This window comes from Perca fluviatilis, chromosome 20 (assembly GCF_010015445.1).
Source record: "Perca fluviatilis chromosome 20, GENO_Pfluv_1.0, whole genome shotgun sequence".
Taxonomy (NCBI): Eukaryota; Metazoa; Chordata; class Actinopteri; order Perciformes; family Percidae; genus Perca; species Perca fluviatilis.
In genome coordinates, this window is record NC_053131.1 from 16,905,824 (window position 1) to 16,929,168 (window position 23,345).

Consider the following 23,345-nt stretch of genomic DNA (forward strand, 5'->3'; position numbering starts at 1 on the left):
GTAGACATACAATTTAAAAGAAAAGAAACGCAACAAATTAAATGTATTATAATTACTTTATATGTCTTCATACAAAAATAAAAACTTTTGCAACTAAAAACTGCAAAGGGCCATCTTTCAAATACATTTAATTCAAGTATAAAATAAAACTGTTAAATAAAAAGAGCTTTTTGTTCAGATTTTGGTGGGAGTTTAGAGCATTGAAAGTGCGTTGGTTGACTGGCATGTTAGGTACTTTAGGTTGTTGTTTGTCCACGTCTTTAATGTAAATCTCTGGGTGATGGCGTACCGTGTGAGTTCTCGAGTTTGTGGGGTTTCAAAAATACTTAACTTTCGCTTTGCAAAGTCTGCATTAGTGTTTAACTCTGTGAAGCAGCATCTTATGTATAAGGAAAAGGGGGATTTTGCTGTAGTAAATGGTTAGCCATTACATTGGTATCAGTTGTTTCAAAATACTTACTTAATACTAACATTATAGGAGGGTTAGAATCAAGTGAGTAGAGGAAGAGCAGAGAGATGGCAGTGCCTGGTGTAACCACAGACCACCTTGCTTTGATACATTACACTGAATGAACTGTTCCTCATTTCAATAAGCCCAGTGAGGCCGGCTAATAAGTGATTGGTATTCTCCTCTCGGCTTGGCCCTGCTCTTCGATAAGCTCTGCGCGCACGCAGCCAGATCCCTCAACATGATCTCATTTCCTGTCCCCCCACCACCACAAACAAACACCGTCAAAGGCACAATTGTTCTGCTTCCCTGAGCATTTTTGGTGAAACTGCTGTTGTTTCTCAGTTGTTCACATAAAAGCAAACCACAATGCACACACAAACCCATGCGACAATCGGCTCTGGGTGCCGAGGGTGTCTGCAAGAGTTTACTCCATACATTGTGGATTCACACACACTTGTGCTCATAAACACACAGTGGCATAGACATAGATATGCTCACTACATAACCCGTCTGTGGAGTAGCGATAACTGGGGCTAAACAAAGGCCCTTTAATGTCAGTGTAAGCCCTTGTCCTGAAGGGGGCTTTGTGTGTAAGTGCATGTGCGTTTGTCTGTCTTTCTGTTTGCACACACAACCAAGTTTGTATACTGTATTTGTATTTGTTTGAAAAACTGTGATAAAATGAGACCAAAACAGGGGAGTGTGGAAAAGAGTTGGTCCACCAAAGGTCCCAGTGTCTCTAATCTTCTAATTCTGTAAATGAGCAGAGGAAATAAGAGTGCAGCAAAGAGACAAAGAGACTGCTGGAGTTTCCTAGTCAGCAAAAGACATAGTTAATGCATGTATTCTATTCACCAGATGGGTTCTGACAGTAGCGCCTGAATAAACGGAGCTGGTAGACATTAAGGCTCAGCAATTTTATTGATTCTGCGATATAAATCGATATTTTTTCCCCCAAGAAAGTATTGATTTTTAAGCCGCGAGTATCGATACATAAGTCCCATTCAAATCGCCCGTGTTTACCCCCGTTCACGTTGCAGGAAGAGCGATTTGGTCAGCCAGCCACTAGTGTCGCTGTAGAGCACCCAACGTCAACTGGCGTCCCGCCGCCAAAGCTTTTAGTCTGGCCCGCAGAATAATCATGAATTCACAAAATGTAAAGAGGAAAAAATGCGTTCTGTTATTTATCATTTCAAGCATTTGGAGCAAAAACCCAGCCCCCTGTATTTACATCTCTATTCACATGCCGAGATTCTGTACAGCGATGCACGAGCTCCACACACACTGCTGAGCCGAGATGTGTGTGCGTTAAAGGTTAAAACACGCAGCACCTGACTGGGAACGATGCAGAGTTACCAACGGCCGCTGGGGCAGATGAACTCACGCTAGTCTCTTTTCTGTAAATAGGCTACAATTAAACCTTCATGAGTAGAAAGTCAATACTTATCAATGCACTCACCTGTGTAGACCGGCATAAACATGTAGAAAACGATATTTCAATCTGCTCAGTCCACCGCGCTGTTTTACGCAAACACAGCTCTACTCTGCAAATAGCGAATTTTTACAAACAAACAAAAACAAAAGCTGTCGGTTTTTAGTCTAACTGTTTATCTTAGGTTGCCGGGAATCTGGAAATTTGGACAAATTCTTGTAAACCTCACTGCTGGCTGAACAAACCAAACTCTCCGCTAGAGCGGACAATCTGGAGCTACTTAAAGTGATGGTTCGGAGTAATTCACCCTAGGGTCCTTTGCACCATCACACGGCAAAACCCCAGAAGCTTTTTTCACCTAGGTCTAACATTGAGGTTAGTAGAGGATGCTGGAAGCTATTTGTTATCATTTGTACTTAGCGACTAATGTATCTATAAATAGCTAAAACACTCAGTATATATAGGTTATGCCCTCATAAACGATGGATTGGAAAGTTTGTAAGTACACCAGAAGTTTATGTAAATAACACTTGCCTGCTGGCTTCTGCTCTCTGCTGTTTTTGTTGCTGCTGTGAGACGAGTGCTTAGGGACATCTACAAATTACAACACCGAAAAGAGATGGAACAAAAATATTTTTTAATTTAACTTATTTTTTAAAGGATGTGCTGTAATATAACTAGCAGGAGACAAATAATTGAGGTAAGTTTGGAGACATTACCTTATTTAATCATTAAATTAATACATATTTTTGTTGTATCTCTTTTCGGTGTAGTAATTTATAGACGGCCCTAAGCACTCGTCTAACTGCAGGTAGCAGCAGCAACAGCAACAGAGAGTAGAAGAGAGCAGGCAAGTGTTCATAAACTTCTGGTGTACTTACAAACTTTCCAATCCATCGTTTTATGAGAGCATAACCTATATATACTAGTGTAGACCTTTGGTATCATTTCGGGCATTATTAGTAGGGGTCATTTAAGAGATAAAACGGGGTCCATTAGCCCCGCTGCAGTTACTTCAGCGTTAACGCTATCTACTATATATATATATATATATATATATATATATATATATCGCGGATAATAGTGTATCGCTACAGCCGTTTTTCTAGTAGATAATAATTACATAATTTTTGCAATTTTTTTTTAAATAAAAAAAAATTTTTTTTTTTTTTTTTTTTTTATTGGGTGATCAGGCATCAGTGGGAGGAAACCTAACTATTTAATATAATCATCACAATTGTACCTGTATTTATATTTATTTCCTATTTTTGTTGTTAAATTTCAACAAATGTCCCTGTCAGTAGTAACTTCTTCAAGTGCTCCTAGAGGGTGCAGAGTTTTGGAAATCAAGCCAAAAAGCCACAGTGGTTCCCAGACATGACTTTTTTAATTTTTTTTAAGACCTTGGTCAGGGGAGCCAGTAGAGTTGATGTAACAACAGGAATATAGAATATGAAAACTAGATTTTATTTTTATTTTTTATTTTTTTTAGTAGGTGCAGAGGAGGCTAGATAGTTTAGCAAGAGGAGGTGAAGAGCAGATAGTGTATTTGGCAGTGAGGGCCCTGCATCCATCCTACTCCTCTGGCTGTACAGAGTGGAGTTCCTGGCAGGCTCAATGGCCCTGCACCCTTCTGATAACTCACCCGCTTGGCTTTCCATTGTCTCTACATTCCAGTGGCTTAAAATGGAGGTCACCTTTTCTAAAAGCATAACAGAGTGCAGAGTAGGAAGCCAGGGAGCAGAGAAAGACATCCACTACAGTTAAAACACTGAGCTTTATTCAATCACTGAGATGATTTTGGCATAATTTTTTTATTTACAGTACCTAATAAGTTTTGTGAGTGAAACTTGTGGTAGCTGCTTGGCTAGATGTGATGTCTGCTCTGCTCTGTGCTGTGCCCCCACCCATATGCACATGTGAGTTTGTACACTTGCCTCTGTCATCATTGAACACATCTGACACTGGTACACCAGCCTATACCCACAAGCTTACTCCATGGCTGTAAAACCTGAGCCACACGCATGTAACCGCCTGCCTTAATGCTTTATCCCTGAGCAACCTCTTGGAGGAGATTCAACATCTAGAGTGGTAAACTATGAGCATGTAGCATCACGTGTCCGTGTGTGTGTCCGTGTGTATGTCCGTGTGTGTGTGCGTCTCCGTGTGTGTGTGTGTCCGTGTGTCCGTGTGTCCCACCATGCATTGTTGGTCTCTGAGGACAGGTGCCCCTAGATCCCTCAGTATGCGTACACACAAAAAATAGCCCCTGCACCAGTTTCCTTGATTTGAGTTAACCAGACAGTTGCCTTGTGACGGAGACACACACGCAATAAGCCTGTGTAGCTGCATGCTATGATCATCTGCAGGGACTCCAGCATCTCCTGAGACGGGCTACGGTTGCAGGCAAGCCCAGTGATGGGGACCAGGAAAACAACAGCCTGGAGTTTTTGACTGTCCTCACAAGTGTTTGTTTACATTGTTTAGGGGAAATACACCAACATTGCGTTACATTTGTAAACGCTCTGTAATTAAATGTGACTTCTCTGATGGCCTTTTGGATTTTTGTAGAGGCATTGGTGCGCTGGAGTGCGTAAGCAGATGTGACTGCGTTTAAGAATTTAATACAGCGGTGTCACGGCTCATTGTAACACTTCAAGAGACGAACAGTTGTGCTTCTCATTCTCAAGGGAAGCCTTCCACTATGCCAGTGAGCATTTGAATATTTCAGCTTTGGGACTTTTGTAAAAATATACCATTTTAATAGTATCAGGGACTCTTACCCAACTCTGTGTGTGTGTGTCTTTTTAACACATTTGCACCCCTCTCCCCAGTTCTCCTCCTTTCCCTCTGTTTTTATTTTGGCTGAAAATTGTGTTGGATTATTTCAACACATTTTCCCTTTATCCCGTTGGAAGCCAGTTTTGAAGTAGAGAGGATTACGTTGGTAAATACATTTCCTTTTGGTACAAAGCTCCAAAGCCACTCACCAGTGAAAGGGGGCCTTGATAAGAAAATTGTGTCAAGCACACTACCTCACCTCAGAACTTACCTCCCCCTCATCACCCTTCCTACTCCATTTTCCCTTTTGTTTTCTCCCTACCCTTACCACCTAGACTAATTCCCTGTGGTTCATTTTCTATTTTCTGTTCAGGACTATTTTGACATCTAGTGGGGATGATAAAGTAAAAGCTCATGGAAAGTGGAATCTTTATTGTATGTTTGTATTTATTCATGTGTACATTCGAGCTGTCAATCTTCCTCTATAATACCATTTGAATTTAATTTGTTATTTTTTAATGCTCAAATGCAGCCTGTTGATGTAATATGGACTACACTGCCTTGCCAATGCCACTATAAGCATGTGGTTGTTGTTACACGTTCTGTCCACTAGAGGGACTTCTAACGTTAGCCTGACCTTGAAGGGGACCTACGTCATGCACGCAACTTTGTTTACATTAATTTCCCACCACAAGCACACAGCAACAAACACAAATCAACAGAGAACTCTGGAATGAAACATTATCTAACAAGTGTATTAAAGTGGCTCTGTTGTAAAGGCTAACAGTGCTCGGTTAGCACAATGATATTATGTTAGAAAGCACAGCCAAAACGATTTGTCATAAACTAAATAACAATAGTGTTGGCCACGATGCTAACAGCATTAATAACTAAGCCAAACTATTTCCCATCCTTCTTCCGATTTCCTGTCACTGCCCCCTGTACGAACGTTACTCGGTACATAACGTTAGCTCCGTGATGTTGTATTAACGTTACTCGGTACGTAACATTAGCTTAGACCTCACAGTTTCTCACTCCCACTAACTTATTGTTCATAAGATGTGACCACTTGATTTTTTTACTATTAAAATTATATTGGGGTTTCGGTATTCATTCCAGCAGCCCTAGTGTACATATACATATGTTTTTCTCCATTGTTGTCCGATTTTATATACTGATGCAAAGTACTATCTGCTGTTATATTCACCTATAGACTCATTGGTTTATTTCTCTCTCTGTATCTGCAGTATAACTTTGTGGGGAGAATCCTTGGCCCTCGGGGACTAACAGCCAAACAGTTGGAAGCAGAAACGGGATGCAAAATCATGGTGCGAGGCAAGAGCTCCATGAGAGACAAGAAGAAGGTAAGCTCATCGGCATGGCAGAGTGCCCAGTGTGTTTAATGTGTTTTATCTCTAGATAACAGTGTTGCTCAGTAACACAAGTAAAAAATAAAAAAAAATAAAGTCCTACATTTCATTTACCACAGTTTACGCACACTAAAGCTTGGCTCTTACCTTCTCCACAAGGATTCATCATCTGTCTTGAGATGGTAAACAATAATGTGAAATTTGCTGGGACTGCTGTCACACAAAAACATCCCACTAGCCCTGTAGCAGACACACGCTTCGTAAATGCCTGGTGGCTGCATTCTGATTCTGACATCTGATAGGGCTGTTTGCAAAACGCTGTGCAGTGGAAAATACAGATGGCAGTAGTAAGGCAGATGGCTAAGGCCAGAGACAGCCTCTATTTCTGGACCTCATGAGCGGAGGTTGGAGACTTAAAAGGTTAATGTTGTGTGTCTACATATCCTGAGACCCAAGGTGTGAACTTGGGCAAAACCCATTTTGCGTTATTCTACTTGCATTTGCACACATTTTGCAAAACATATTTTTGCCTTAAACAGCCACAGCGTTTGAAAACCAAGACTGACTATGTTGCAAACAATGCTGATGAAAGTCTGTCAGAACATGTTGGGCTGTCCTGTATTGCCTTACCTAAGGTCAGCCTTGCAGAAGTATGTATTTTAACCCTACAAAGTGGACTCATGGCTTATTTCAGATGCCTACATATTTCATTTTGATATACCATACAATGAATGCTCCAGCAACAACAACTTACATGCATCCTTAAGGGATTCCAAAGTGTGTCAGATCAGATTTGATGGTGTACTTTGAAGTTACTGCGAGGACAAATTGACAATTTTGAAAATTGTGGTATTTCAAGCATCTGTGCATGTATTGCCCATGGGCTTCAGTCGTGTTATACTGGCTGCTTTTGGCTGTTTTTCTGTTTTGTTTTTCTTCATTGAGTGACACCTTTTTATGAAGTTGCATCTTTGTTTTAAATATCTTTCTTTTTTTCTGTACCCCCCAATTGCTCTGATTTTCCAGGTAGTGGTGCTATATTACAAGGCATTTACAAGTCAGAAGTGTATTTCATCCCTCTTGGTATGGGAATCACCTTCTCTACACACACTCACATACAGTCCACAGAGCATACTAACAGAAACAGGATTCATACACACAGATGTACACAGATTTTCAGCTGAGTCATAATCTTAGAAGCTCCAGTTTGCTGCAGGGCCAACATTTTCTTCCTTTTTTTTATGGCTCCTCCATTTGTATTTTAATTTCTATCTCTTCCCTCTGAGTGTGTTTATTATAACAGAACAAGATAAAGACGCTCTGCTATGGTTCTTTCTTTGGAATTAGATCTCAAAGTAGTTAAATGGGAGAGATCGCGCTCAAGCATGTACACTCAGTCACACAAACACTTTAGAACTTTGTCTTAGCTCATTACATGAATCTATAATTACCTTTATTAATCTCTTACCATCTTAAAACTTATGACGGGACATGTCAAAGGTCCTGTGCAATTACTACGCTAAATAAGGCCCAATACAGTTAAACATTTATACACCAATAAAGCTGAGCAGGATCGCTTCCATATCAAAACACTTAACCAATATTGGAAATGTCTCATGGATAGTCCTGGCTGGTTGTTTAGAGTAGGTATGAACTAAATGGGAAACATTTGAGGTGACAGACTGGGATTTTAGCACATCTATATAATTAAATGATTGTGTCAGCTTTCTATGCAAGGCTTTATATTTTTAATTGTCCTCCATTAAAATGACTTTTCCCTTCCTCACTACCTTTCTGTCCCTTACTTTAGACTATACTGGTGTATGGTTTAGATATTTACAGTAACGTTAAGCTGGGGAAAAGATAATGAAAAAACATCAAATGGTCTGCCAGTTTTTTTTTTTTTGCTACTGTCAATAATCATCACTATCAGGTTTGCTCCCTGTACCCCAAATGCTTTTGGATGGCCATGGTGTCATAACTGTAGCTCAGCCCCAGACAAAGCCTCAGCTGTATCCTCCAGTCTCTGCATCCTCAAAGTATTTCGAGCTTGATGCCCTGTGGCAGCAGAGGAAGCCGCAGGAGCAGCTTAGCCAGTGTGTTTATTCAGGATCCATTAGCGGCAGCATTTTTATGCTCTCAATAATTCAGCTGGTTGCTCCCTTCTGGGCTGCACTGCCTGGCGGGGAGTCGGCTCACTGGAGCTATGCAGTGGGAGAGAGTCGAGCAGAGACTGAGGGACAGGGAGGGAAGCAGAGTAAAATAAAGACTAATGCCGAGCAAAGAAAAGCAAATCAAGTAGACGATAAGCAGGAAAGAAGCAGGTGAAAAGAAAAATGTGATACTTAACAAATATAATGCTTATAATTATGGGTGTCCTTATCATTTTTTTTTTCACTCCCAAATTGATCATTGAATAATTTTTGTTATATTGTGGATTTCCTGTAATAATTTGTGTGCAAATTATTTTGATTGCTGTCAATTTCCCCCACAAGTACTGTTCAAGCTTGCTGTCACGGATTACTGTCCTGATATCCAGATCCTTTTAAGCTAGACTTTTGCTTTGTTAGCTGTGGCCAGAGGGTTTCTTTTCTGTTTATAATAAAAGAAAAATAGTATTTCTACTACTACTGTAGTTCCTTGTATAATTTGAGCAGGTTACAGTTTTAACAAGAATAAACAACACTTATTATTTCACCATTTTTGTCCGAAGCCAAAGTAACGTCTACAGTGACTAAGACTTCTTTTCAAATGCCAACAGACTTTAGTCTTTAGTCTGTAATCAAATGACGAGGTATTCCAATTCGGTTTGTCTACATTTGGCTTATAGTACATGCATATTTAGCTAAGAATATTGAGAGAGAACCCAGCAGAAATATATAGTTTTTAATTATTTATGTATTGATATGGCAGTCCTAATCACAGTATGAAAATGGTGAAATCACTAAACCCACTTGTGCATGTGTGTGGGCAAGATTTGATCAAATAATGGGAGACAGGAGAGACGAACGCAGGATAATAACCTGTTCCAAGACTGCACTTCACACTCTGATTAAGCTAGACCAAATACAAAGTGTCTGTGAGAGTAACTGAGTAAGTGCAGGTACATTCCTGTAACTTCTCTGGATTGAGACTTTTAGACACATTTTTAAGACAGGATGGATCACACACTATTTCCATAGAGAGTACTTCTTTTAAGGTGTTTATGACACCACTACACTCAACTCTCCGGTCTCTTTTATTTGGGGGCCTTTTCTGAGCTTGATGTTAAATCGTGTAAATTCTTTAGTTACTGCCCAAAGGGAAGAAGCATGTAGGCTATGTCCTTTTGACAATAATTGTCTTAACAGTTGGAAGGAAAAATGACTCCTCCTCCTGGAGCCTTATTCCAATCAAACTTGTATCTAATGTGGCAGCTTGAGTCCCCCTGGTTTTCACTCTTATAGACATGTTTAATGCAAAACAACAGCAGGAACAACAGCAATTAAATTACAGGTACGTTATATCGACCATTACACATGTAGAATAGGGATTAGTTAGATGTTTTTTTGTTGTTGTTGTTTTTACTTTGAGACAAACTAAGTGTCCTTTCAGACTTGCCCTTTTGAGAAATGCTCTATATGAAACGAATTTCCTAAGCTTTGTTTTTTTGCTGACTGTCCCGACACATAATAGCTAAAAATGTGGTATCAGCACGGCCATTGGCAGAACAGAATAGGACCCTTGACCCAGTGCAACTGAAAGAGTTTATAGGGAGCTATTATGTTGATGAGAAAAGCAGAGCAATGTCCAGGTGTTACTTTTGATGATTAGTGGCTGGAATTGGCTTTGAGAGAAGGCATGCGGATGGCAAATAGCACGTGTAGTGGTCCCTGCAACATAGTTTTTTAAGGCTGTAATTGATATAATTTCCTCTTTTGAAGGAGTGCTGTAGTATGGATCGTTTTTTCACACGGAGCTTGAAATCCTGACATTTAGGTGACCAGTTCCAGATTTCACTCTGTAGTACTCAATCCATCTTTTTAGATTTAGACATTTTATGTAGTGTTATTTATTTTTTTTTTTTTATAAAAACAAATCTAACCCTAACCAATCATTGAAGTAGACCAAAATCATCAAGTATTAAGTTTTGATTATGATCACCATTCGAAGGCAGTCTGTTTTACTTGAAAAGTCGAGTATAATTTTTTTTTTTAGAAAGTTGTGAGTTGTTTTCAGTTTGTTTAATATTAGTTTAATATTTCTTTATCATTATAATTCCTCTACAGCCCTGCCTGCCCTCTCTTGTCCTTCCATGCCTCTGCAGCTCCCTACTGCACCGGTTTGGTGTGCTGGCATTTAGCCTCTGTTGCATTGGGAACGTCCTTTAGGATCAAAGAAGAAGGGACTGTTCTGAGTGGGAGAGTGTAAACGGTTTCATTTATGAGCATTAAAGTGCAACATTTGTATGTGGTGTCATCCATGTTGAGAATTGAGGCCATAAAGTTTATTTGGCTCAAGCTAAAGGGTGTGAAAGCCAGCAGCCAAACAGGTGCTTTACAGACGATTGAAGTCAGGCAACATAACTGACTAGCAGTTGTTCTATCTGATCCTATTCTTAGATGTTGAGTCTAGCTGCAGTTTCCATGCTATTTATTCATGCTACATATTTTGCCAAAACAGATTACCTTCTGGTATGTGGTTATTGCCATGGCATATGATGTGGGTCGGCGTGGACATTCTCTTCAAAGGCCTTCCCAGTATTCCCTTTAGCGCTCCCCTCCCCTCGCTTTTCTCACCCTTCTCCTGTTTGTCATGCCGTCGCTTACTCTCAGAGGGCACACAGTGACCTTGTTGTGTGTGTGTGTTTTTGTTTGTGTGTGTGTGTGTGTGTGTGTGTGTGTGTGTGTGTGTGTGTGTGTGTGTGTGTGTGTGTGTGTGTGTGTGTGTGTGTGTGTGTGTGTGTGTGTGTGTGTGTGTGTGTGTGTGTGTGTGTGTGTGTGTGTGTGTGTGTGTGTGTTTTCCCAGCTGTATTTGCCCACAATCCTAACTTCATTAGAATCTGCCAGAGCGCACACACAGACACATGATTGACTAATCTTGTTGGATCCTACTTTGGCAACCCTATGTCAATATAGGGCATTTATGTATCTACCATGTGCTTTCATACAGTGCCCTGCATTCAGAGGCAGCCCTTGTGGCCTGTCTGTCTGTGTCCCTTCTAGAAAATGCTGAGTCACCTTCTAGCCCCCATGTCCCCTAATAGGCCGTAGGCAAACAGCCATGGTGAAATAATGGCCTTACTGCTGAAACTAGGCCCTCCCCCGTGTGGAAAAGGGGAAAACGAGAGTGGAATATTGTGTGTGTGTGTGTGTGTGTGTGTGTGTGTGTGTGTGTGTGTGTGTGTGCGTGTGCGCGTGTGTGTGTGTAAAGAGCAGTGCCATGGCAACAGGTGTCTTTGGAGTAGAAACCAGGTGGGTGGCACTTAGCTCAAGCTCGAAGCTATATATATGTGTGTGTGCGTGCTCGTTAAGTATATTGAAATCCTGTCGGGTGGACCCCTTGCAGAGCACTGCAATGCATTGTTTGTAATTAGACACCCTCACAAATGAGCAGTGATCTGAAGTTGGGGTGGTTTCTGTGTGTGGGGGTAAACAGCAATGTTCATCAACAACGGGAGGAGAGAAAGCTGGGTTGCAGTTGACCGCCTGTGAGGAAATCCCAATTCAGATTTTTAAATAATTATTAGTTACATTCATTTTGAAATGTTGTTTTTGTCTTCATAAAATCAGGCAAATATTAACATTGTAACATTATAATCCTGTTTCGATATTTTAATGGGGTGTCACACATCAAAGAATTTGAGGTTGTCTGTTTCAGACGATCTAGACCTCAACTCCTCACCTAAGGGGGAAGTAGTCAGCTTTCAAACCGCTGACTTACATGGTTGTACAGTGACATGCGATACAACCTCAAAAGCTTTTTAAAGCGCTCTTAGTGTCTGCTCACTGCATTTACTGTCAGCGGGGCAACCAGAAGAGGGAGGAAAGTAGATGGAGAAGCGTGTTTTATAAAAAGAAAATGCAAATGTGAGGCTACTCCACATTTGTCTCTACATAGCACATTTACCTTTTCACAAAAAAAATCTAGTTTGACTGGGCTTTTCATGGAGGCACCTAAAAACTTTAAACGTTGTGCACCATTTCCCAAACTCAGCCTTCCCAATTCAAATCTTGAAACGGCTTCCTATTTAACTGCGTTGAAGGGGCTATTGGGCTATGATGTCGGTCTTGAATACAGCCTATTTTGCCTTTCTTGGCACCCTCTTAGTGCTCTGCCGCAGCCTTTTCATGGAGGAAAACGACTCCCTTAGAGAGCCATTGTTAACCGGACAGTATTTTCCATGCAAACACAAGTCAGAGACAGAGGCACACGCTTGTGCACATTTACACACAATCCTGAACTGTATTTGAAATATTACTAGTTAAGTTGGTGTGGCAAAAAAAAAAAAATCCCCAATCCATCTCTCTCTGATCACTCCACCCATCCATCTTTCACTGATATTAATTGCTGCAGGGCTAGCTGTCGTCTTTGTCTCTGTGAAACGAGGGATCTATTAAAGAAGGGTGTCCTTTTCAAAGTTAAAGCTAAATAGCTGACTAAAGGACTGCTCATGTCATCCTGCTTCTCTTCACAGGGCCCTGTCGTCCTCTGTGTATGCCTGCCTCTCGCCTCCACTTCCTCTGATATGCTGTGTTACTGCACTGGTGCTCCAACACACCCACACTGTCACATTTACTCACCATCTCTTTCTTGCTCTCTCTCTATCTCTATCCAGGAGGAGCAGAACAGAGGGAAGCCAAACTGGGAACATTTAAACGAAGACCTTCATGTCCTGATCACAGTGGAAGACACACAGGGCAGAGCTGAGATCAAGATGAGGAGAGCGGTGGAGGAGGTCAAGAAGCTCCTCGTACCTGCTGTGAGTACATACCACACACAATCTAATATACACGCATCACGCGCAATGGTAGCTGCCTTTGGCCTAATAATTTATGTGTTGCTCTCCACAAGTAACGCCATTTGAGTTTCCAAGGAAGTTGACACAAAGGATGTGGTTCAGCTCTGATTTAGTAGTGCTGAGAGGGGCCTTTTCCGTGCTTCACTATCTTAGTCCAAACAACAAAATAATGGAGCTACACATGGAAAACCACAGCTATCCCACTGTTAGCATCCTGTTTACTTCCTTATATAGACCAGGGGAACAGGTTGGCTGTACCCCCAGAGGAGTGGAAAAACATAGCTAGCTGCACACACCTCCTGTGACTGCCACATTTCATCTCCGCTTCCCCCCTGCCTCAACTTCCTCATACACTGTGCCACTGGTAATGGCTGCTGATAGTTTTTTTGGCGTGCAATGTGTATTTTTTGCTGTTAACTGTGGTGACCAGGTGGACAGGGCAGCTGAAGGCCCAGATTTGCCGTCAGGTGGCAATGCACAGGGGTTGGTGGTCTGCGGAAATGGGGCCAGTCAATGCTAGGCATGCAAGGTTAAACAAGAGTTGCAGTATCACTTAAATCCTAATGTTTAGCTGCTTCCCTTGATGCCCTTTATCCCGTAAATACAGAATTATGTTTACCCGTGTACGTCATTTACATTCTTTCACTTTGGGAGAAACAAATGCAGCAAGGACACTGTTTATCCTAGATATAGCTGCATTACAATTTATCAGCTTATAATTTTTCAGTACCATTATGAGGCTTTCTGCAAACACTGGGCAAGTGACACCTCAAGGAAGACTACCTCCTTTAATTATAAACAAATACACAAAGTGTAGAGGAGGGCAGGAAATTGTAGAATGATGGCGCATCTATATGCATACTATTAAGTAGACGAAGAGTTTAATCGGAAAACATGCCTGAATTATGGTTATATTTGGGCCATGAACTTTAACTTTTTGTTTAGCTCATCTGAACTGCCCCATTATGGACGTAAGATCTGACACAAGAGGTGCCATCATGCTGAGGTCTCATGTCCAGTATGATTCTTGCTCCCTGTCTGTCTCAGCAAGGCCTTAGCCCAGCCTGACTGTGGAAAGCAATTCAATTCATGTCCTCTTGTTTAAGGATTGCTTGTCTCTATTCAGCCTGCCTGTCACTCCTTTGGGTACTTGTTTTGTTTCAGAAAGCAGGAGTGTTTCAGATCTCCACAGCCTGTATGTCCACACTGAAGATGTTGACACGTATACATGCACACACAAATATGTGCGTGCACACACAAACGTGGAGGATGACGCCATCTCTGGAAGCAGAAATGTTCTAAAGAGTGATGCAGAATGAGTCAATGTTAACACGTGTGAACACAACAACAACAAATTACATACACAAGAAAAACCCTTTTGGTGTCCTTTTTAAGTCAATGACCGCTCATCTGAATAGAGTGCCACAAAAATCTCTGTTCATTTTGCAGCCTGACAAGTGCATCAAAGATGGTCTGGTGAATTAGAACCTGAACCATTTATTGGGTTAAGGAAAAAGCTCTCCTCTTTTATTTCTCACACACATAAAGCAGCTTCAAGCTCTTTTGAGACACTAATGAAATCTTTTCTCATAAAAAATCACTCTACCCTTAATTCAAATAAGAGTTTTATATGGTTAATTAATGACCCATTGCAGTCCTCCAGAGGCCACTTTCCTTCAAGCAAGGCATCATTGTTCATTTAAATGCAATGAAAGATCCTTCCATTTGACAGACGTTTGTGTGTTTTCTGAGACAATTTTATATATATATATATATATATATATATAAATAAATTACTTACAAGTATTTAATAGTTATAAATTCTGTTTGAACATATTTTGGCTTTTGCATCAATACCTGATGAATTCGTATTGATCAGAGGAATAAACCAAGCGTAGGTTTCTGACCTTTTTGTTTTCTGCTTTTACTAGTGGCCGCTCTCTTAATGTACATTACCTCAATGGCCTGGCACTGGCCTAGTGTATGAGAAATAAATGTCAATAGAAGTGACGTAGTGTCAGTATGCTAGAATAAGTGTCCAGTAATCCTGTCCCTGAACGTTGGGTTGGTGTGTTATCTACCAATGAACCCCTTAGGGCATTTTATTTTCTTCATGTCATTGCGTGCATATGTATGCACACATGCATGTGTGGGCAGTAGAGCTAGCTGACAGTAATGCCCTTTATCATGCTAAACTACATTGGATTAAAGTTTAGACACGCTAGGAACGCACTGTTCTAATGAAGGGCATCTTCTCCACATTTTGGCAGCGTAAAATCGCCATTATTAAATCGCACAGGAAACAAAATGTGAGGTCATGCTTTTTATTCCTTTTCAAGGAACAGGCTGTACTTGTCTTTAAAGAGGACCCAGCTGCAGAAGTTAAACAAAGAGGGAAAATAAAACGATAGCCAAAAGGTTGTTTTGTCTGCAAAGTTTATGGTTTATTAAAGGCTGTATAATGATCATTTTGCTTTTAAATAATTTTATAATTGACTCACTTGGGATAACGGGCCAGGATGTCTGACACTGAAAAACTTTTCCTTAACCAGCCAAGCTAAACTCAGTGATGTAACAGTCAGGCTTATAGCGTTTATTTATGGGATGAGATAATTGTGTTTTTGTATATACAATATTGTTTACTAGTAATGTTTTTAGTTTGATCATTGAAAGTTGTTTTTGTGTTAAATATTTTTTCAAAGTCACTGAGCTAACAAGATGTGGGACCAACTGTCAAGACATATGAGAGTATGTATGTTGTAAATATATTCTGTCTGTGTCTGAATCATCGACGGTTCAGTGGTTAGTCTGGCAAATATTGACATTTGTGTCGCAAAACGCCCTGTCAATGGCTGCTCCTTACTCAGAGATTGACCGTTGGAAGAGGGTATTGATGGGAAGTGGGAAGGTTCACAGTTGTTCCTCTTTGCCCTCTGTAAGGCTCTTTTGCTCCCTAGTCCTGTGAACTCTTCAACTCTCCATGAACTGGGAGCAGGGGAACATCGGCAAGATGAGAGAGACAGAGGGAGGGAGGGAGAGATGGGTGGGAGAGCTTGATTGAGCTACTCTTTCAAGTGTGGATTTACTCCACTGATCCAGCCCTAGTACAAACGCTCACAATAGCGTACACACACACACACACACACACACACACACACACACACACACACACACACACACACACACACACACACACACAGATATGCATGCCCAGAAAAATACTTCCACATGCATGCAAGTATATACACACACTCACTAAAATGCTCTGCTCATCCCTTGAGTCCTTGGTTAAGGCCCTCAAACGGAGCCGGCAGCAGAGCACCACTGCACTTTAGGTAACCTCCACTTAGATACTTGCAGAGCTTTATGCATAAACCCTGGCTGGCTTGCTCTACTTCCCCTTCCTGTCCCTAGAAGGGCTGGATACCAATAATAATTGACTCGTAGGCAGGTATTGTCCTGTGATTTACAACAGACTCTGGTCAGTTGTGAGAGAGACAGACAACCTGACGTGTATATCCCATGATTATGTGCAATGATGTAACCATCACAAATAGGAATCCGCTTTGTTAACGGACACCCACTTAAGCCCAAATCCATCTGAATTACCTCCACATGTTATTAATGATCTTCTGCTGAGCTGTACTCCCCATGTCAACTAATTTTGGATGGTAAACCATTACAACTACAGGCATAACCACAGTTAAATTAAACTATGCCATCCTTGCCCACTATGTATGCTTTTTACACTGCAGTTAAACGTGTTTTGGTCTTTTGGTGTTATGTATAGGTGATGATCAACAATGTGATCACTCAGCAATGTGATCGCTCGGTTTATTTGTGTGTGTGTTTGTGTGTCTTCGACAGGTGTACGCACTGGACATTTTTATGGATATAATAAATTCTCATTGTCCCCTCAGGTCACTGCACTGTATGAAGGGCTTATGGGAAAATGACAGACAGGCAGACAATTGGACAAGGCCATCTGAGACCAGAAAAAGGCCTTGTCCTTAAGGAACCCTGAGTGCTTTCGCCAAAGGCACCTTTTCCTATTAGATATTAAAGCTGCAGGAGGTAGAATTTCATTAACATGTTACTGTGGAAACGAACCCCAAGTACAGCACCTCATGCTTTCTGAGATTTTCCATTTTTATAGCTACGTACAGGATTTTTACTCTGGTGAAAAGTCTGTTGATTCTGTTCTTTTCTGAATATTATTTAATCAGAAGTGACTGCTGTACAGCAAATACATTTTTTTATTCTATATTCGCGAGCAGGTTTCCAGTAGCTGGCAAACTGACACACAAAATGACCACACTATTTAAAGTGAGGTAGCTAACTTTGTGGGCCATAGACGTAATTTTTTCTTAGACTCTGATGGAAATATTTTCAGTGATGTAGACAACTATGTGGGCTAAAAGAAGTGTAAAATCCGTCATGATCCTTGACGTGAAGTTAAGACTTTTCACAAGTTTAGGGTATTGCAATTTCAGCAAACGGTAGCTTCATTCAGCTTATGTTTGTTAGGTAAATAAATTTAAGCGATGTGATGCACGTAGCTCATGGCCACTTTCTTTATTTTAAATTAGCCCTCAGATGAAAAAAGGTTGGACACCACTGCTGTACTCGTTACGGTGAGAACTGAAGCTACTCCTTCTATTTAAATTATGTGAGATTGCCTGATAAAGGAAGCTCCAAACAATGCTATCTACATTGCTCTACATTTGATTCAGTGCCGTGATGGCAGGCACTTGTCGCAAGGTATCTTACAGTACATTAAGAGAGGTACACACACACCCAAGAAGCAGGGAAAGTTAGGTTTGAAGGGAGAATAAAACACAGCGAAAAAAAGAACTAGTTGGCGCAGGGACACGTTGGCCCTGGAGAGCCAAGTGCATGTCTCCCTGACTGAAACTGTCATTGCCGAGAACAAAGTGAGCATGGTAGCAGCCCGAGCAGACCAGCGGCCTCGAGCACTATTCCATTTGCAACACGCTGGGAACAGAGTCCTGCTCTCTTGCTCCAACTTACTCCTCCCACTTGTGCTCCATATCCCCACGTTCCCCTAAATCCTTCTATTGCCCCTTTTTTAAAGTTCTATTTTTGGCATTTTTTTCCACTTATGTAGTTCTTGTGCACATTAGTTGATGGTTTCATGCTCCACTTATTTCTTTTTTTTAAATTTTTTTTTTTATGTCTTGGCAGTGGATAGCAGTGAGAGCTCTCCATCCATTGTCATGTTTGGCTCACCATCTCATTGTATTGCTTCTAGGCCAAGACTAAGTTTCTCTTTTGGGCAAACCTGTACGCCCGCCCCTTTGTTCTTATTCCTGTATCTTGTTCCCCTAAGCCTTCACTCTCTCCCCATCTCTCTTTCTCTTTTTTTGTCACCTCTTTCTCTCTACTATGGACCACCTTTGAGTAAGAACATACAGTAGATGGTGTTTTTGTAAAAGGCAGACAGATGGACCTTAACGGACGCCAAGTTTGGCACTCTGCGGGGTCTGTACTCGCCAGCATGCATCCGACTTGGTGCTACAATGGCAGCACCATCAGAACCACTGACCACAGACAGGAAAGGCACATGCACAGAGAGAATAAGATGCCGAACAAGCAGAGCTAGATTTAAACAGTGGAATTCTGTTCTAGGCAGCATTGTACTGACTTTACTGACTGCAATCAATAAACACCTCTTTTTGTTTTTCTTTCTCTCTTTCTAGCTCTCACTCTGTCCTCTCTCTCTGTCAGCAGTGTATGACAAATGAGTACAAAACACCATCTGGCTGCATCCATCGTTGTGTGCCTCTCCAATTAATGATGTTTATTCTCTGTTAGGCCTACCTATCACTACCTTTCTCCTTTTATTTACTCTAAATCTACTCAAACCCCCCACATCTCTGTCATGCATGATATATCCAGCCATCTCCACAACAGAAGCTCACTTTTCTCATTGAGCCTGATTGGGTGGTGCATGCCTTTTGACTTGACTACGTTGTGCTTCTAAAGGCAATAGTCTACTACTGGTGCTGTGTCTACCATAGTGTAATTACTCAAAACTGCAACTTTACGTCTAAGATATGTGGGAGATTATGTGTCCTTGGGTTCTGAAAGGAGAAGTTGAGGTATGATGAAACTAGCTTGTGTGTTTCTATTATCCCTGGACATCTTTGATTACCCCATGGGCATGCCCCCTTGTTTATTGCCTGTAACCTAGCTGCAAGGACAGCAGTACAGCTGCAGAGTAAGGACGGTTACAGACACACACTAGGGCTGTTGGAACAAATACCGAAAGACAAATATAATTTGAATAGTAAAAAAATCAATACTATTCGAATGCTGAAATCACTATTCGAATGTGACTTTATTTAGACAGCTAAAGTTTATGTTAGCTGCCCTACAGCTGTCAGAGTTAGCCTTGACTTCATATATTACCTTCTAATAGCTGTATTCTCAGTAACGTGACAATCTACAAGAAACAAGTTGCTTATAAATCACTAAAATAGTAGTGACAGCACGTTTGGCTCAGTTATCCATGCCGTTAGCATCGTAGCTAACACTATTGTTACTTAACTAGTTTATGACAAATCGTTTCAGCTGTGCTTTCTAACATAATATTGTGCTAACAGAGCACTGTTAGGCTTTACAACAGAGCCGCTTCAATACACTAGTTAGATAATGCTTCATTACAGAGTTCTATGTTGATTTGTGTTCGTCGCTGTGTGCTCGTGGTGGAAAATGAATGTAAACAAAGTTGCGTGCAATCGCCATGACGTAGGTCCACTTCAAGGCCAGGCTAATGTTAGAAGTCCCTCTAGTGGACAGAACGTGTAATGACCACATGCCTATAATGGCATTGGCAATGCATAAGCCTGAGTAGTGTAGTACATATTAATAACAGGCTGCATTTGAGCATTAAATATTTGAATATTTAAAAAAATAACAATTAAATTCGAATGGTGTCATAGATGAAGATTGGCAGCTCTAAAACACACACACACACACACACACACACACACACACACACACACACACACACACACACACACACACACTAGCAATGTGATAAAGGGTGTAGTATCTGTTCTTGTCCGATGCACTGTACATTTGTGGTATTAGGTATTATGTCACTATACCAGCCAGCTCAAGTAGGCGGCCCTAGAGGTGGCTGCAGGTAGGCTGTAGTTGAGTCAACCTTGCAGACTCAGTCCCTTTAAGCGCCTATTACCTTCATTCAGGCTAATGAAGGAGTTGGATTGGATCATATTAACCTCCTGATCTCCACCTCCCAGGACACCACAGCTACAACAGACTGGACTGCATGTTTGACTGTTTATTTTGTGTGGGTGTGTGTGTGTGTGTGTGTGTGTGTGTGTGTGTGTGGGTGGGGGTGGGGGTGTGTGTGTGTGTGTGTGTGTGTGTGGGGGTGGGGGTGGGGGGGTGGGTGTGTGTGTGTGTGTGTGTGTGTGGGGGGGGGGGGGGGGGGGGGGCATAACGACAGTGTGGATCACATGAATGTTAATCATCTTTTTAATTGGCTTCCTTGACTTGGTGACCTCTACTTGAGACGGCAAGCCTGCATCACTGTGCTCCTCCTTCAGTGCTGTTCTGCCGTTTTCTTACTTTGCCTGTTGTGTGTGTCTGTCTTTGTGTAGTCTTTTTTTTTTTTTTTAGCTTCCATTCACTCTCTTTTAGCAGATAGTGCTGGCAGGCAGTGTGGCCTAAAGACTTTTAACCCCAGTCCCCTAGCCTCCTCCTCCTCTTACTTTCATTATTATCCATCTTCACATCCTCACACTCTGTACTCATTTACCCAGCCTTTTGGTCCTTATATGCCCTACTAACACATTTGATACTGATGCTTCGCTGATACCTTAACCTTAACTACTTAAAACCCTGTAACCAGGAGAGCAGAGGAGAGCAAACACTAAAACTGTGTGAAGTATGAAATGCCTCTGATTAATGATCTAGAGGTGATAAGATAATGATTACTACTGCATGTCATTTGATTGGTTAGTATGTAAGAAGTGACCATGCTTGGCTATGTCAGGTGAAACCGCATTGGCTCAAGAATGCAGGTTAGGGCTGAACGATTAATTGCATTTGCAACGTGACATGCGAGAGTAAAGCAGTCTACAGAGGAAGTATCAACTTTCCAAGTAGCTGCGCAGCGTCAGGTATTCCTGCTAACATTGCTACCTCACAGAGCAACACTACTAACTTCTAAAAAAATGCCACAAAGCCATGTATGATAGTTGCATGTCTAAAAAGCCATGTACTTGACACCAGGATGTCAAGTAAGCGACATACCACTCCATAGATATCACCGACTGAAATTTTAATAGATCTCGACAGGGGAACAGACTTTGATACAACAAGCGTAACTCCATGTAAACATACTTCAGTAACAGAACGTGGAAATTACTCAAGCAGTAACAGAGTTTATCATGAAAGATGATGCATCTCAGTACGGTGACCAAGCCTGGGCTCTCGGCTTTGATAAATACAATGGAGAAGCGGTACAACATGCCCTCCGCACATATTTTAACCAGGTCGCCATATTGCAGCTACACAAATAATGTAAACGGAGAATCGCAGCGCAGTTGAAAACATAGGAGTTTTTCCGCTGCTATAACTGATATGGTCAACCCGTAGGATCACTATGGCTGGCAACGCCATACTCATTGTGCACATATAATATTGTGTTGGTCATACTATACAATGATTTATTGTTTGTCTTTGTTGAATAATACAGCAGATAAAGAGCTTAAAAAGTAATCGCATTTTAAATCGCAATTTGGGTTTTAAAAAATCGCAATTAGATTATTTTACAAAATCGTTAGCCCTACTGCATGTCGACATTTTGGATGCCCTGCTAACAGCCTTTTTTCATCAACTTATTGGTTACATAAATAACTGGCAAGCTAAAGTCCAGCAGCCACTCTTCAACTGCACTCCAGACACCAAAACAAGAATAAAATGCCTATTTCCTCTAGCCTGAATGTTGGCATTAACTTGAAACACCTGAAAGTGGGCTCAAGCAAGACCCTGACTGGCATCCCAGTACAGACTGGGTTGGAAATAAACACACATGCAACCAGTCACATCACACAGAGGACCCACACAGGAAAACACACAACTATTGGCAGAAGAATCTGGGAGCTATTTTTTTTTTTTTTTTCCTCTGGGCCTTCATTAGCCTGATGAAGGTAATAGCAGCCTAAAGGGACTGAGTCTGCAAGGTTGACTAAAACTACAGCCTACCTGCAGGGCCTCTAAGCCTACTTGAGCTGGCTGGTATAGTGACATAATACCTAATACCACAAATGTACAGTGCATCGGACAAGAACAGATACTACACCCTTTATCACGTATGCACATTTGTGTGTGTGTGTGTGTGTGTGTGTGTGTGTGTGTGTGTGTGTGTGTGTGTGTGTGTGTGTGTGTGTGTGTGTGTGTGTGTGTGTGTGTGTGTGTGTGTGTGTGTGTGTGTGTGTGTGTGTGTGTGTGTGTGTGTGAGAGAGAGAGAATATTTTTGTATTTACCAGCTCACCACCATCCAACCCTCTTAGGTAAATCCCTTTAGAAGACGAGAGGCCTGTACTACGAAGCTTTGGCGTTAACGAGGTAACTTCAGGTTCAACCCAGGGTTTTCTGTACCACAACGGTGGATCACTTGTCACTGGGTTCAATCGCTGTGGTAACTTAAGCTGAACACCTAACCTGGTCGGTAGCAGGTTAAGTTGGAGATTAGAGATAACTGGTGTAAAAGCACTGACTACTGACCAATCAATACTCGATTGATAACGGCGTCACCGTTCCTAGAAGATCAGGCAGGGCGCAGAGAGAGAGGGAGAGGGGTGTGCTCATAAAAGTTAAAACATTTAGAGACCGACAACCCCCGTTAACATTCCCTGATGGATAGCTATGTGTTACGCACATCGGTTTGAATTATGTTTTTATATATTATATATATTTATTTTCTCTCTCATGATGGCTTCCCACTGCCAGGGTTGCAACTGAAATAATAGGCTAAAGCAACGACAGTTTATGGAAAGCACAAGTGTAATTATGGTCAGATCTTGTGCCTGTCTGATGGGGAAGTGATATTGATAAGCTTTGTGATTTACACAGTCGGCTATTTTTTTTTTTTTGCCAGCTTTCCTTCCTGTTTTGGGAAGCAGCGAGTGTATTGCGTTTTGCCTGCAATACCATGTCTGTGTTCTTCATATTTATGTAGAATTATAATTTGCTCTTCTTATGTAAAATATGCAGCTCTGGTAGATGTTCGCGATTGGTCGTGCTGTGCAAACA

General features: G+C 41.3%; 1 protein-coding gene across 4 annotated transcripts in view; it reads left to right on the forward strand.

Annotated features, from left to right (window-relative positions):
* The window catches only part of qkia (QKI, KH domain containing, RNA binding a), an 85,676-nt gene that overhangs the window by 41,879 nt on the left and 20,452 nt on the right, over positions 1-23,345 (forward strand). For all 4 annotated transcript variants that reach the window (XM_039785134.1, XM_039785133.1, XM_039785131.1 and 1 more), the window contains exons 3-4: positions 5,912-6,028; positions 12,852-12,995. In XM_039785134.1, coding sequence (XP_039641068.1) covers positions 5,912-6,028; positions 12,852-12,995 — 261 coding nt within the window. The remainder of the gene's footprint in view (positions 1-5,911; positions 6,029-12,851; positions 12,996-23,345) is intronic.